The following is a 15,737-nucleotide window of genomic DNA, read 5'->3' as shown; positions in this document are numbered from 1 at the left end:
AAGGCTAGCATTAATCCAAAACACACAAAGTAATATATGTTGGAGAGGTTGTGGAGAGACTGAAACACTTATACACTGTTGGTGGGAATGTAAAATGGTCCAGCCACTCTGGAAATCAATTTGACGCTTTCTTAAAAAGCAAGAAATAGAGGTACCATATGATCCAGCAATCCCACTCCATGGAATATATCCTAGAGAAATAAGAGCTGTCACATGAATAGATATATGCACACTCATGTTCACTGCAGCACTGTTCACAACAGCAAAAAGATGGAAACAACCTAGGTGCCCATCAACAGAAGAATGGATAAACAAATTATGGTATATTCACGCAATGGAATACTACGCAACGGTAAAGAAAATGATGAATCCGTGAAACATCTGATAACATGGAGGAATCTGGAAGACATTATGCTGAGTGAATTTAGTCAGTCGCAAAAGGAAAAATATTGTATAAGACCACAATAGTAAGAACTCAAGAAGAGATTTAAACACAGAAGAAAACATTCTTTGATGGTTATGAGGGTGGGGAGGGAAGGAGAGGGGTATTCACTAACTAGATAGTAGACAAGAATTATCTTAGGTGAAGGGAAGGACAACACACACTACAGGGGAAGTCAGCACAAGTGGATTAAACCAAAGCTAAGAAGTTTCCTGAATACAACCAAACCTTGAGGGACAGAGTAGCATGGGTGGGGTCTGGGGACCATGGTTTCAGGGGACATCTAGGTCAGTTGGCGTAACAAAGTTCATTAAGAAAATGTTCTGCATCCCACTTTGGTGAGTGGCGTCTGGGGTCTTAAAAGCTAGCAAGCGGCCATCTAATATGCATCAATTTGTCCTAACCCACCTGCAGCAAAGGAGAATGAAGAACACCATAGACACATGGAAAGCGTTAGCCGAGAGAGAAAGGGCCACATAACCAGAGACTTCATCAGCCTGAGACCAGAAGAACTAGATGGTACTTGGCTACCACCAGTGACTGCCCTGACGGGGAATGCAACAGAGAGTCCCTGACAGAGCAGGAGAAAAGTAGGGTGCAGAACTCAAATTCACATAAATAGACCAGACTTAATGGTTTGATTGAGACTGGAGGGACCCTGGAAGACATGGCCCCAAGACTATCCTTTAGCCCAAAACTAAAACCATTCCCTAGGCCAACTCTTTAGAAAAAGTTTAGACTGGACTATGGGACATAAAATAATGCTTGTGAAGAGTGTGCTTCTTAGTTCAGGTAGATACATCAGACTAAATGGGCAGCTCCTGTCCAGAGGCGAGATGAGAAGGCAGAGAGGGTCAGGAGCTGGTTGAACGAACACGTGAAGTCTGGGGCGGAAAGGAGGAGTGTGCTGTCACAGTATAGAGAGAGCAGCTAGGGTCACATAACAGTTTATGTATAAATTTTTGTATGAGAGACTAACTTGAATTGTAAACTTTAACTTAATGCACAATAATTCAAAAAGAAGAAAGGAAAAAAATGGAATTTGGATCCAGATTGCATTGTATATGTAGATCGCTTTGGGTAGAATAGACATTTTCACATTGTTGAGTCTTCCTATCCATGAGCAAGGTACGTTTTTCCACTTATTGTAGGTTTCTTTTGGTTTCTTGCAGTAGTGTCTTGTAGTTTTCTTTGTACAGGTCTTGTATGTCTCCGGTTAGATTTATTCCTAAGTGTTTTATCTTCTTGGGGGCTATTGTACATGGCATTGTATTTGGTGATTTCCTCTTCGAAGTTCTCTTTGTTGGTGTAGAAGAATCCAACTGATTTTTATATGCTTATCTTGTATCCTGATACTTTGCTGAAATCTTCTGTTCCAGTAGTTTTCTTGTGGAATCTTTGTGGTTTTCTGTGTATAAGATCATATTATCTGCAAATAGGGATACTTTTACTTCTTCCTTACCCATTTGGATGCCGTTTATTTGTTTTTCTAGCCTAATTGCTCTGGCTAGGACTTCTAGCACAGTGTTGATGGAGTGGTGATAAAGGGCATCCTTGCCTGGTTTCCGTTCTCAAGGGGAATACTTTCAGACTCTCTCTATTTAGGATGATGTTGGCTGTTGGCTTTGTATAAATGCCCATTATTATGCTGAGGAATTTCCCTTCTATTCCTATTTTGCTGAGAGTTTTTATCATGAATGAGTGTTGGACTTTGTCAGATGCCTTTTCTGCATCAATTGATAAGATCGTGTGATTCTTATCTTTTTTTTTTTTAAGGTGGTAGATTACATCAATTATTTTTCTAATTTTGAACTGTCCCTGTGTACCTGGTATAAAACCCTCTTGGTCATGGTGAATTATTTTTTAGCTATGTTGTTGAATTCTTTTGGCTAGAATTTTGCTGAGGATTTTTGTGTCAATGATCATTAGGGATATTGGTCTGTAATTTTGTTTTTTTTGTGGTGTCTTTACCTGGTTTTGGTATCAGGCTTATGCTAGCTTCATAGAATGAGTTCGGGAGTATTCTATCCTTTTCTATGCTCTGAAATACCTTTAGCAGTAGTGGTTTTTACTCTTCTCTGAAAGTTTGGTAGAATTCTCCAGTGAAGCCATCAGGACTAGGGCATATTTTTGTTGGAAGTTTTTAAATTACCTCTTCAATCTCCTCTTTTCTTGTAGGTTTATTTAGTTGTTCTACCTCGGTTTGTGTTAGTTTAGGTAGGTAGTGTGTTTCTAGAAATTTGTCCATGTCCTCTAGGTTTTCAAATTTGTTAAAGTTCAATTTTTCATAGTATACTGTTATGAGTCTTTTCATTTCACTTGGGTCTGTTGTGACATCGCCCATCTCATTTCTTATTCAGGTTGTTTGCTTCCTCTCCTGTTTTTCTTTTGTCAGTTTGGCCAGTGATTTATTGATTTTGTTGAACTTTTCAAAGAACCAGTTTTTGGTCTTGTTAACTCTTTAAATTGTTTTTATATTTTCTATTTCATTTAATTTTACTCTAATTTTTCTTATTTGCTTTCTTCTGGTGCCCGATGACTTTTCTTGCTGCTCTTTTTCTATGTGTTTGAATTGTAGGGTTAATGTTTTGATTTTGGCCCTTTCTTGATTTTGGATGTCTCCATTTATTGCTATAAATTGACCTCTGAGCACTGTTATTGCTGTGTCCCAGAGGTTCTTGTAGGTTGTGTTTACATTCTCGTTTGATTCTATGAATTTCTTTATTCTGTACTTAATTTCTTCTGTAACCCGGTAGATTTTGAGCAAAGTGTTGTTCAATTTCTGTGTATTTGATTTTTTTTCCTTGCTTTTTGTGTTATTGATTTTTACTTTTATGGCTTATGGTCAGAAAAGATACTTTGTAATATTTCAATGTTTTGGATTCTGTTAAGGTTTGCTTTGTGGCCTAATATTTGGTCTATTTTCAAAAATGTTCCATGTGTGTTAAAAAAGAAAGTATACTTGCTTGCTGTTGGGTGGAATGTTCTGTATATGTCTATGAGATCAAGTTGGTTTATAGTGACATTTAGATCTCCCATGTCTTTATTGATCCTCCTGAGTGTTCTGTCCTTCACCAAAAGTGGTATATTGAAGTCTCCTGCTAGTATTTTGGAGCTGTCTGTGTCTCTTTTCAATACTATTAGAATTTGTATTATGTATTTTGGAGCCTTGTCAGTGGGTGTGTTAATATTTAATGTGGTTATGTCCTCCTGGTGTACTGATTGTTTAATTATTATATAGTGTCCTTCCTTATCCTTTGTGGTGGATTTTGCTTTAAAGTCTATTTTGTCAGAGATTAATATTGCTACTCCTGCTCTTTTGTTGATTGTTGATTACTTGATATATTTTTTTCCATCCTTTGAGTTTTAGTTTGTTTGTGTCTTTGAGTCTAAGATGTGTCTCTTATAGACAGCATATAGACAATTCCTGGTTTTTTATCCATTCTACCACTCTCCGTCTCTTTATTGGTGCATTTAGTCCATTTACATTCAGCGTAATTATTGATAGGTATGAGTTTAGTGCTGTTATTTTAATGTATTTTTTGGTGTGTTGTTGACAGATTCTTTCTTCCACTTAATTTTCTGTGCTGAGTAATTTTTCTTTATGTATTTTCTTTTCACCTTTTTCATGTTGTTGATTTTGTGTTTGCTGAGTCTTTATGTTTTTCATGTTGATGTGTAGGATTGTTAGTTTCCTTTGTGGTTACCTTAATATTTACATCTATTTTCTAAGTTTAAACCAGTCTGTTATTTCTTTATTATTGCCTTGACTTCCTCTCCATATGCAACTTCTACGACTATATTATTTAGTCCCTCTTTTTTGTTTTAACATTGTTGTCTTCTACATATTGACATCTCTGTTGCCCTATTTTCAGTGTTTGAGCTTTGATTTGTGTGTGTGTGTGTGTGTGTGTGACTTCCTTATCTGAGCTGATATCTGCTTGTTCTGTCCTGTGTTCTAGTCTTGGATTGTTATCTAATATTATTAATTTTCTAACTGCAGGACTCCCTTTAGTATTTCTTATAATTTTAGTTTGGTTTTTACACATTGCGTAAACTTCTATTTATCTGAAAATGCCCAGATTTTGCCATCATATTTGAGAGACAGTTTTGCTGTATATATAATTCTTGGCTGGCAGTTTTGTTCTTTCAAGGCTTTATATATGTCATCCCTTGCCTTCTTGCCTGCATGGTTTCTGCTGAGTAGTCCGAGTTTAGTCTTACTGACTCTCCTTTTTAGGTGACTTTTCATTTAGCCCTAGCTGCCCTTAAAATTCTCTTTTTATCTTTGGTTTTAGCAAGTTTGATTATAATACATTTTGGTGATTTTCTTTTGGAATCTATCTTGTGGGGGTTTGATTAGCTTTTTGATAGGTATCTTCTCATCTTTCACAATATCAGGGAAATTTTCTGCCAACAAATCTTCAACAGTTATTACCATATTTTCTATTATCTCCCCTTCCTCCCCACCCCCGCATTCTGGTACTCCAGTCACTTGTAGGTTATTCCTCTTGTTAAGAGTCCTACATAATTCTTAGGGTTTCTTCATTTTTTTAAATTCTTTTATCTGATTTTTCCTCAAATAAGTTGTTGTCAAGTGCTTTATCTTCAGTCTCACTAATTCTGACTTCCATTGCCTGACTTCTGCTCCTATGACTGCTCCTTATGACTTTCTACTGAGTTGTCTCATTCTGAAATTTTATTGTTAATCTTTTGGATTTCTGTTTGCTCTCTCTCCATGGATTCTTACATCCTATTAAATTTGTCATTATGCTCTTATATAACCTTCTTAAGTTCCTGTTTTTCTTTGTGTTTCTTGGCTTGTTCTGAGTTTTGCATTATCTCCTTTCTGATCTCTTGAAGAGCTCTCGACATTAATCTTTTGAATTCTACCTCTGGTCATTCCAAGAAGTTCTCTTACTCCAGGAGGTTTCTTGGTTCTTTGTTTTGGTAACTTGCTGAAGCCATCATGGTCTGTCTCTTTATGTGATTTGTTACTGACTATTGTCTCTGAGCCATCAAAAAGTTGCTGTATTTATTTATTTTATGTTTGCTTACTGTGTCCTAACTTCTTGTTATGTTTTGTTTGGATATGCCCAAATAGGCTGCATGTGAGGTGCTTTGATTATTGACGTCTTTGAAGCTCTAACGTCCTGTCAGCAGGTGGTTAGTTCTGTTACTAGGTATGTGAACCCAGGAGTCTGTTTACTTTTCTTGCATTGATAAAGCTGAGGTGTCCACGTTGTCGGTCACCGAGTGTGTGGTGCAGGCTCTCACCTATAGTCCTAGACGGGCAGGGGTGATTGGAGTAGGCACAGGTATCTGGCTGCAGTAGGGGTCATGTGCTGAGCAAGTCAGGGTGCTGAGGTCTGCCCCTGAGTATCTGGGTGGTAAATGTGTTCCTGTTGCCTAGAGCATGTAGGTGGGTTGGTTTTGCAGCCAGACTTTGGGCACCCAGTGCTGTTGACTGTACGAACTGGGAGGTGCCACTTATTATTGGACCGCTGTTGCAGATGGCTTGGTGGAGTGGGTGGAGCCACCAGTCCTCAGGCCCCTGATGTGGGTGAGGACCCTGCTTAATGGGCAGGGCAGTGTCAAATGTCGCGTATGTGCCATTCCCCCTTATAGCTGTTGCAGTTTAAAATAGGCTTCAGTTATATACTCTGTTGTACTGTGCTAATGAGGGCCTATGCTGTTGAAATGGGCCCACACAAGTCTATGCAGGGGAGAAAGGCATTTGAAGTCCATGGACCCCTTATGCCTGTGCCTAGGCAAAGGGGCTGTGCCTGCCCTGAGTTCCTGGCTTATTGGAGATGGCTGATTCTTGTCCCCTGTTTGTTCATTTGTTCCCTCTTCAAAGCTGGGAGAATGGCTCAGGGCAGGCAGCGGGTCCTACTTGTAGCCCAGTGGGTGCAGCAATAGCTGAAGCTGGACTGGGACCCAGAGCAGAGCAGGATAGGGGCAGGCAAATGAGAGAGAAGTACTTCTCAAAGAGGAGAAGGTTTTTTTGATCTGCTGGTAGGGTATACGCTTGTACTTATCTTTCTCCAATTGAGCGTTGCTTCTCCCTGGTTCCGGAGGCTTGAGTAGACTCTCCGTCGCTCGGTTTCTCCTGATGTGGGAAATGCATCCCAAGTGCTACTGCTTGCCTCAGCCCATGCACACCAGCTGGTCAAGGCTGCAGGGTGTCAGCCAACGTAGGTCTGGCAAATCCTCGGTTCTTCTGAATTGTCCCTTCCTCTCCCTGCTGCTTAGTCTGACTCCTCAACTTTGTTTTTGATATTTAGGGCTCCTCTATTGTCATATATAATCGATTCACTTGTTTTTTCGGGTCTTTGATGTAAGAGGGACCACAGGAAGCATCTGACTACTCCACCATATTGGCCTCACCTCCCTGAGTCATGGTATTTTTAACTGCCTCATATGCATGTGAAGGCTGGACAATGAATAAGGAAGACTTAAGAAGAACTGATGCCGTTGAATTTTGGTGTTGGTGAAGGATATTGAATATACCATGGACTTCCAGAAGAATCAATAAGTCTGTCTTGGAAGAAGTACAGCCAGAGTGCTCCTTGGAAGCAAGGATGATGAGACTTTGTCTTACATGCTTTGGACATGTTATCAGGAGGCAGTCCAAGAAAAGGACAACATGCTTGGTCAAGTAGAGGGTTAGCAAAACAGAGGAAGACCCTCAACAGGATGGACTGACACAATGGCTGCAACAGTGGGCTCAAACACAGTGGTGATTGTGAGGATGGCACAGGATCAGACAGTGTTTTATTCTGTTGTACATAGCATCACTATGAGTTGGAACCAACTCGAAGGTATCTATCAACAACAACATGAAAAGAACGGACAATGATAAATGGGATGAAAACAAAAGTATGTAACTTAAGGACAGTTGTTGTATATGGAAAGGGGTGTCATCTAGATAATAATTTCCAGACCAGGGGAAGGTAGACATTACAAAACTCGAGAAATGGTTTAGTTTTAAGAATGCTGTTTAAGATAATGTATATCATTTATATGAAATTGATTAAGGAATGGAAAAGAATGTTCTTTCTTTGTATTTCACGGTTACTTTTAACCCATTAATGGCAAGCCTCATCCAGGAATTATGACTTGGAAAAATTTACAGATCTCACTATTTAACCTGAAATACTGAAGTTACTCAGCAAAATGGTGAAATTACTTTGCAAAGGCATTTGACTCTGTGGATCATAACAAATTATGTATAATATTGTGAACAATGGGAATTCCAGAGCACTAAATTGTGCTCATGTGGAACCAAGAGGAAGTTGTTTAAATAGGACAAGGAGATACTGTGTGGTGTAAAATCAAGAAAGCCACACATCCGTTAATATGCAACAAATATACTATCTGTTACTGAGTATTTCTTATGGATTAAAATAGAAAAAAAAATCTTAAATTGATCTTTTTCTTCAAAATTTCAGTAACAGATTCACCAGCTAATAGAAAATATAGACATATGATGGTTTGCCTTGTAATTGTAATTTCTGTATGTGTTTTTTTGTTTTTACTTTTTTTTTAAGCTATGTTCTAACAAAACTGTTAACAAATATCAGTGACTAATATTAGACAACATTAATGACTTACACTGGGTTCCTCATAAAATAGAAGGCAAATTCACTGAAAAGTTTTGTTAAAAGTTTTGCTTGTTTTTTTATTTTTCATTTTTGAATAACAGTAGAATTTTTATTTCAGAAAATGTCTTGAACCAAGTAGAGGTGGAAAAGGATGTGGTAGAGGGCAACCAGAGGAGAAAAACTGGAGGAGCCTACCCTTCCCAACCCTAGAGAGTAAATAATTCTGATCTACTTTGGAAAAAAAATATCCTGCATTAAAATAATTCCCGAAAAGTTCTTCCCAAACAGGTGTCAAACCCCAGTATTCATACACGTGCCCATTTCTTCCCCTTGCCTTAGTGTTTCAATATTCTCAAGTCAACTTTTATAATGTAAAAAAAAGATGTAATTTGGGCTAATAACATCCATTGAAGGGGTGGCGGGCATGAAAGAATGCACTAATGCAATCCTCTGATGTCCTCAAAACGAGATCAGGACTTTGTCCCTTAATATTAAGCTCACTTTTCCCAAAACCTTTTTTTTTCAGGCTGTTTAAAAATCATGATTTTTTTTTTCTTTTACCCTCTGATCCACGAAACATATGAGAAACCGTTATAATCAACTTATAGTGGAAATTATTGCTTGAATTTACTTTGGAGGCTCTGAATGAGCTTGACACTGCTCCCAAACAGTCTCCATCGGAGGCCCACCAGTCTCTGAAGACAGCTTCGCTATGCATTATTGCTTGTGAATTCTGGCTGGGGAGAATGCATCGCTGGGGAACATGTCATCCATTAGAGCAGCCATCTCTGGGGTTAACTGTATTTCAGCTAAAATTCAACGCAAGAGCATCTTAATATTTGCAAAATTAAACTTCACCTCTGGTTGACTGAGAAGAAGAATCTATTTTTCTCTAAGAATTTCACATCCTGTGCAATGTTCAATATGTGGTAAAATTGTGGCTTCTTCAATCAAATTTTAAAATATTTCCCTTTCAAGAGTTAAAAATAATGTAAATGAAGCTTTTGGCAGAAAAGCTGTGTGGTGTAATTTCCTGACATTTGAGTGTTTCATCACCAATTTCTATGCCAGGTCACATGTCAGCTGCCTGATAGCCCCAACAGTAAATGAGAATACTTCCATTTTGATAGGAATATGCTGGCAAAAATCCACCACTTCCATGAATTATTAGTCCTTTTTCGCTGATTATTTGAAAAAGTTCAAGTGGCTCTCAACTGCTGAGACATATTTGGTGAGAAACCATTCAGTTTGGTGAGAAACTGTGCAGTTAGTTGAAAATCTGGGCCTCATTAGATCAGCTACATTTTGAAACCCATAGGAAAAATTAAGTTACTTGTTTTATTTTTTGCATTAGAAATTGAGCAAGAAATTGATGGAAAGAATAGTTGAAAAGAGTAATCAATGAGGAAATATGATATATATAGAGTAACAAATTTACAACATAAAGATAAAGATTTTTACTTTTCCAATGATAGCATTTATGAAAAAGTAAAATTTCAAACCGAAAGGAATCTATTGAAAACCCCACAATGTTACACTAAGTAAAGAGAGAAGCCCACAGTTAACTTGTCTAAGGAAATACAGATGACTAGAAGCAGAGCTGTGATTAAAACTCAGATTTCTGGATTCAAATCATAAAACCCTGTGGTTGTAACCACTACTACAGAAAAGTTAGAAGAAATAAAAAATCACTGTCTCTTATTCCACCATCTACAGATTACTCATTGATTTACAGCCTTTTATCTGTGTAGATTTTACAGACTGAACTAGTGCTGTGCATACATACTGATGGTTAACAAAGCTAACATAGGAAAACTCATAGGTGAAAGGTGATGTGAAAGGGATTTGATGAAAATGACTCCTGCAGGCACCCTCACGCTTCTCAAACTAATAATGAGACACACAAGACTTTGTGGAATAGCAAAACTGTTTGGAATTCCACATTATACCCAGATCAGGGAGGAAGACAAATGGTAAGAAGGAGAATAAGGGAAGGAAAATGAAGAAGGAAGAAGAGAAGTGAATACAAGGCCCACAGTGCATGAGAAACTTAGGAGTAAATAAGTTGAGAGCTTGGGCTCTGGAGCCCATAATCTCTCTAATCCTCAGTTTTCTTATCTGAAAAGAAGATATAGTAATAGAACTGATTTCATACAGTTTTGAGGAGAATTAATTATCTAGTATATGTGACATTAGTACCTGCTAAGGGATTAGAAAGTATAAGCTGCTTTCCTTGCTGTTTTTAATATTGGGGGAAATGTCCACTCTCTTGATTTAAAATATGATTAAAAATCATTCCCATCTAAAATTTTGCTGCTTAAGGCATTGTTAACATCTTACTCTCTTTGTTCACATTGAGTGTCCTTTGAGATACAAGAGTCAGAGGCACAACGCAAACCTAGAGTAAGCAGCAGAGGTTATTTTTTCCTCTAACTAGGAAGTGGAGGAAAGGTGAAGGCCTCAGGGTCAGCTAGAACAATCGGGGATGCCATCTGGAATCCCTCTCTTCTCCTTGCTTATCTCTGCACATTTGATGAGTTCTTTCCTCTACAGGCAGGCCTTCTCCATGTGGCAGGGAACATAGCCATTATCAGAGCTGGGCTCTTACTATCCCAGTTCTCTGACAAGCGAGGAACTAGAGCTTCTGACCAGTTAGGCCACCCTAACCAGCAAAAGAACCAAATGACAAGCAGCCCAGGGAAGCTTTCCATTCTGGCCTGATGTAATTGATCAGGTGCCCATAGCTGATCCACTGTGGCCAGAAAGGGGTGGGGTAGTATGATGGGAGCCCCACAGAAGCAGCTGATGTCCTGGGAAAAGTAGTTACCAAAGAAAGGAAGTCACTGTTGTCAAAAGAAGAAGGGGAAGTGGAACTGGCAGAGAATGGTAGGTAGACAATGGGGCACAGGAATGAGGGAGGGAGAGAATGAGAACGGGGAGAGAGAGCTGTGTTTATTTTGTAAAGGAGGGATTTATTTTTTCAAAGAGAACGCGTCACACACCTAGGCACAGAAGTTCCCTCTGGAGTCACTGGGCGTTGGCACTGAAGGATTTTAAAGGTGTGTACCACCTTGGACACGCGTAGTGTTCATTGTTGACTGTGTGCCCGGCCTCTGGCCTCTGATCCTCTTTCTAAGCTTCAGTTCTGTGCTTTGGATATCAGTGCCGTAAAGTTCAGCTGTTAAAACTGAAGAATCGTGCTTCGTTATGTCTACTTCATCTAAGACTGGAAAGGAAAAAAATCCCTCTCATTAGTTGTATCCATTTCTCTCTGCTATGCATTTCCCTTTTTGTTGTGTTGCTGTTGTTCACTGTTCTCCTGAAGAGTGTGACATGTCTCAGACTTCTCTATATTATAAATCTCATTTTAAAAGCGTTGCGTCAAGGATATCTGCCAACGACTTTTGTTTTCTCTGCTTTTCACTCTGTCGGACTGCTTTGGCAAAGGAGAATAATATTACCTTACCATGTAAAACATGGTTAATGGCTTTTAAAGAATTCCCCAGCAACTGAATAATGAGCTGCTAAAAATATTATTGGTGCCAAAGGATCTGGATATGTCTGTTCCATTTATTGTTTGTTTCTTGTTTCATCGTGACTAAGTGCTCACAAAAGGCATAAAACCCCAAACCCCTAGGGCATGTGGTGTTTGAGGATGAAACCATATATTAACATATTCAGTTCCATACCTAGCACGTTAAGATGGTGGGTTTAGCATCAACAATGAACAATGATGAATGTCTACAATATGCAAGATGCTGAAATTATTAAGGAAGTTGATTTCTATTGAATGTAAGGAAGTCGTGTCCTACCATCTCTATTGAGTTCGGTTGAGTTGCTTGGTAATGCTTAGTCTGAGGAGTGCTGGAAGTCTTGCACCGAGAGCTTTTAACTTGTTCTGCCTGTTTGAATAAGAGTTTACATTTCTCAGAAAAAAGAAGATGGTGTCTGTGTCTTAATTGGAGCTTCGCCATTGAGAAGCCTGACATAACAAAATTATTTATTTTTGTCTGATAATAAATTATTTGAAAAGTTTTTTCTTAAAAATTGAAAAAATCTATTTAGGAATATACTGAGAAGATCTGGGAAACACAATGGAAATGGAAATTTAAGATGCTTTGTTTCTCATTGGAAGCAAGAGAACTCAAGAAGAGTAGCATCTTAACTCCCCTACCACCAGCCCCTTCTTCACCCTCGCCAGAGTTGAAAATTCTGGACCCTTCCCACTTGGTCTGTGCTCAGGCCATCTGGCTTCCCCTTTAGCAGGGAGCTCTCACTTCTCCCATTCCTTAATGCAGGCCACTAACTGCCAACTGTCCTTGAATGCCAAGGGCTTCAGTCCGACTGAGGCTCTATGTCTTCTTTGCCAGTGGCCTAATTGCTAGGATTTCAGAGATTCAAAGAATTCCTGACTTAGGGATTCTTAACCCTTTTGTATGATCACAGGACAGATGACATTCATATGGGACCACCTTTCGTGGGCCCAGAGCCAGGAGAAATTCCTGGGCTGGTAGCTAAAATCCCAGATCTTTTTCTCCAACTCAGCAAATCATATTGGAATTCCACTGGATAAGAGCAACTTCATCCAACAAGATGAGCTTGAATCTGCTTTAAATTTGTGTGTGTATGTGTCTGTATTATTCATACCCAAAAAAACTAGTCCCCAGAGATGGTCAGGGAGACTTCCCTGGGCCTCCTACCCCTGTACAGTTTCCTGCTTCTGCAGGAAGTCTGGCTAATGTCTAGGAGACACTGAATGCATTCGAGGCAGAGTTCTCAAGAAAGAAACACAAGTACCATCCCAGTATTGTGATTTTAGGAAAAGAAGCTGGGTAGCTTTTTAGCTGCTTCTGGAGACCCAACCTGAATCCACCACTTCCTGCTTGCAGAATGAAAATTTATATTACTTATCCACTGTGACATCAAACAAGGAATGAATAACACAACTTATGAATTTGGGGCTGGGGATATTTTGTGACAGTTGCTGAAGTAATTTTTTTTTTAAAATAAAAATATTTTTTGCCACTGACCGAACATCAGGAAAATGCCAAACTATGGGCTAGTGCAAGCTCTTATTGTTGTCGTTATTGTTAGTTGCCATCAAGTCGATGCCAACGCATGGCGACCCCGTGTGTGCAGAGTAGAGCTGCACTCTGTAGACTCTTCAAGGCTATGTGACCTTCCGGAAGCAGGTCACCAGCCCTGTCTTCCGCGGTGCCTCTGAGTGGGTTTGAACTGCCAGCCTTTTGGCTAGTAGTCGAGCGCTTAACCATTTGCACCACCCAGGGACTCCACAGCACAAACCCTTAACTTTTGTAAATGTAGAGTTTTTATTAAAATGCTGTTGGATAAAAATTATGACTTTTCTTTATATCAAGTACTTGAAAATTATTACATCAGTAATGTAAGGGAGAATCATTACATGTTGATAATGAAAAAATTGTAGAAAATATTCTTTATACCAAGCTGTTCTTCATTTGTGGATTTCAATATATACTACTCTTCAAATCATGTCACTTGAAATACAGCATTTTTGCATTTGGGAGACTTCTGATTAAAAATGTTTCCGTTAAAAAAAAAAATGGAAAATAATCCTGTGCTTCAGCATTTGTGAAATGAAGACATCGTATGTAATGAGTTGGAACTTCTGAGAGTCTTCTACCTTCAAATATGTTGCACAGAATTGAAAGTTGAGTTTTAGAGGGTGTAACTTACAATGTGCTATCTCATTATTGTGACAGGAGAGTTTGACTCACCTTATTATCAGCAGGACACACTCAGAATTTAGCAGCCTGCCCTTTTCAGAGCCCAGTGTGCATGGTGGTAGAGTGCTTCGCTGCACTGCAGGGAATAACTGCCCACATCCTGTGTGGACCGCCCTCTCAAAAGGCCATTGGGGGTTGCAGGTGGGGACGATGCATTTAAGGGAAAACCAAGTAATGCAACTTAAATGTAAAACCAAATATTTGGCATGGGTGTGCAAAGACGTGAAATTATCTGAATTCTTGATGTGTGTTAATTGTATTTCTTCCTTCTTTTATAGGCTCCACATGGGAAAAGACATTCAGGCAGATTGGCTTTGAAAGGTAAAGCACTATTCAGCATGCCTCCACTTTTAGCTACTAATGGACGATTTTATTCAAAGTAATCAATGGTGTTTTATACATCAATAGTCTTGCCACCACTACTTCAGTAGCTGTGTGACCTTGAGCATTTTGTCCCTCTGAGCTTCAATTTCTTTGTAAAATAGAGCTTTCAGTAGTTGGCCTACACACAGAGTGGAAATGAAGATTAAGTGGGACAATCTATATGAAAATGCCTTTCTCAACTATAAAGCAGTTTAAAAGGTAAGTTGTATACTTAAGAGAATTACAGGAAATGGCCAGAGCTATTTATAACTAGCGTTAATGCTCCCCTAGCTTCATTCTCTTCATATACCATATTCAGTTCTATGGTTTTAATCCAGGGAAATTTATATGTATATTGATATCTCCACAATTATTAAAATCCTTAGATCTTATTAGCCATAAATAAAAAAAACTGACATCATGTCACTCTTAACTAAAAATACTTCGACACAGGCGTCTCCTCAAACAGAAAAAAAAGAAAAATGATTGGCTCAGAACGTCAGAAAATGTGGAGGCATGTCAACAAAGTCACTAAACAAGCTGCCCCTGCAGTCTGACGACAAGCCTTCAACAAATCTCTCCCGGCAGCTTTTAGGGCCTTGTATTGAACTTTCAATATAGAAACAGTTACTGAAAGATAGAAAAGTAATTTTAAACTTTTTTTTTAACTTTAAAAGTAGATTTTTCGTAATATTGAAAGTGTGTTTTACGTGTATTGATCAAGCTGACAGAGTACTTAGAGCATATGAAAGAAATATTAAAATACTTTAAAAATGCATTTTTTCCTGGTAACAACAGAGAATAGTTCTATCACCAGGCCCAGTGTGATAGCATTTCCTTTACCATTTTTTAACTGATTCAAAGATTTATTTATTTCTCTCCATACACTTCCACTAACATCAGCACAATCACTTTTAGGTCTCATAGTAAGTTCTCACAGATAGACACACAGACGGATAGCTGCCATCAAGTCAACTCCAACTCGTGGAAACCTTATGTACAACAAAAGGAATTGTTGTCTGGTCCTGTAGTATCCCCATGATCTCTGTAAGTTCGAGTCCATTGTTTTAGTTCTTATGCCAGTCCATCCCACCGAGGGTCTCCCTCTCACTCTCTGGCCCTCTGCTTCACCAGACATGATGTCTTCCTCCAGCTGTTTGATCCCATTTGATGACATGTTCTCTTGTGAGCCATAATGTTTTCATTGGTAAATTTTTGGAAGTAGATTACCAGGCCTTTCTTCCCAGTCTGTCTTAGTCTGGAAGCTTTGCTAAAGCCTGTCCACCATGGCTGGCTACGCTGGTATTTGAAATACCTGTGACATAGCTCCCAGCATCACAGCAACACAGAATCTACCATAGTTAGTTTAAAGCTTGAAAGGGTTGGCTTGTAATGGTCAACTCCCACAGGCCAACTTAAAATAAAGAATGGAAAATCGTGTGCAGGTTCATTTTCAGTGTGAAATCTTTTCCCAAAATATCTTTCTCTTGATTTGCCTTTCGATTACGAAAACTTGACAAAATAGCAAAATCAATGCCATATCCGTCAGCCAGCTTCAAT

At 38.8% G+C, this 15,737-nt stretch overlaps 1 protein-coding gene across 1 annotated transcript in view; it reads left to right on the top strand.

Annotated features, from left to right (window-relative positions):
- The window catches only part of PIEZO2 (piezo type mechanosensitive ion channel component 2), a 680,804-nt gene that overhangs the window by 294,092 nt on the left and 370,975 nt on the right, over nucleotides 1–15,737 (top strand). The window contains exon 4 of the mRNA XM_012558213.2: nucleotides 14,093–14,135. Coding sequence (XP_012413667.1) covers nucleotides 14,093–14,135 — 43 coding nt within the window. The remainder of the gene's footprint in view (nucleotides 1–14,092; nucleotides 14,136–15,737) is intronic.

Source organism: Trichechus manatus, unplaced genomic scaffold (assembly GCF_000243295.1).
Source record: "Trichechus manatus latirostris isolate Lorelei unplaced genomic scaffold, TriManLat1.0 scaffold00146, whole genome shotgun sequence".
Classification (NCBI taxonomy): domain Eukaryota; kingdom Metazoa; phylum Chordata; class Mammalia; order Sirenia; family Trichechidae; genus Trichechus; species Trichechus manatus.
This window is presented reverse-complemented; position numbering and strand designations above follow the sequence as displayed.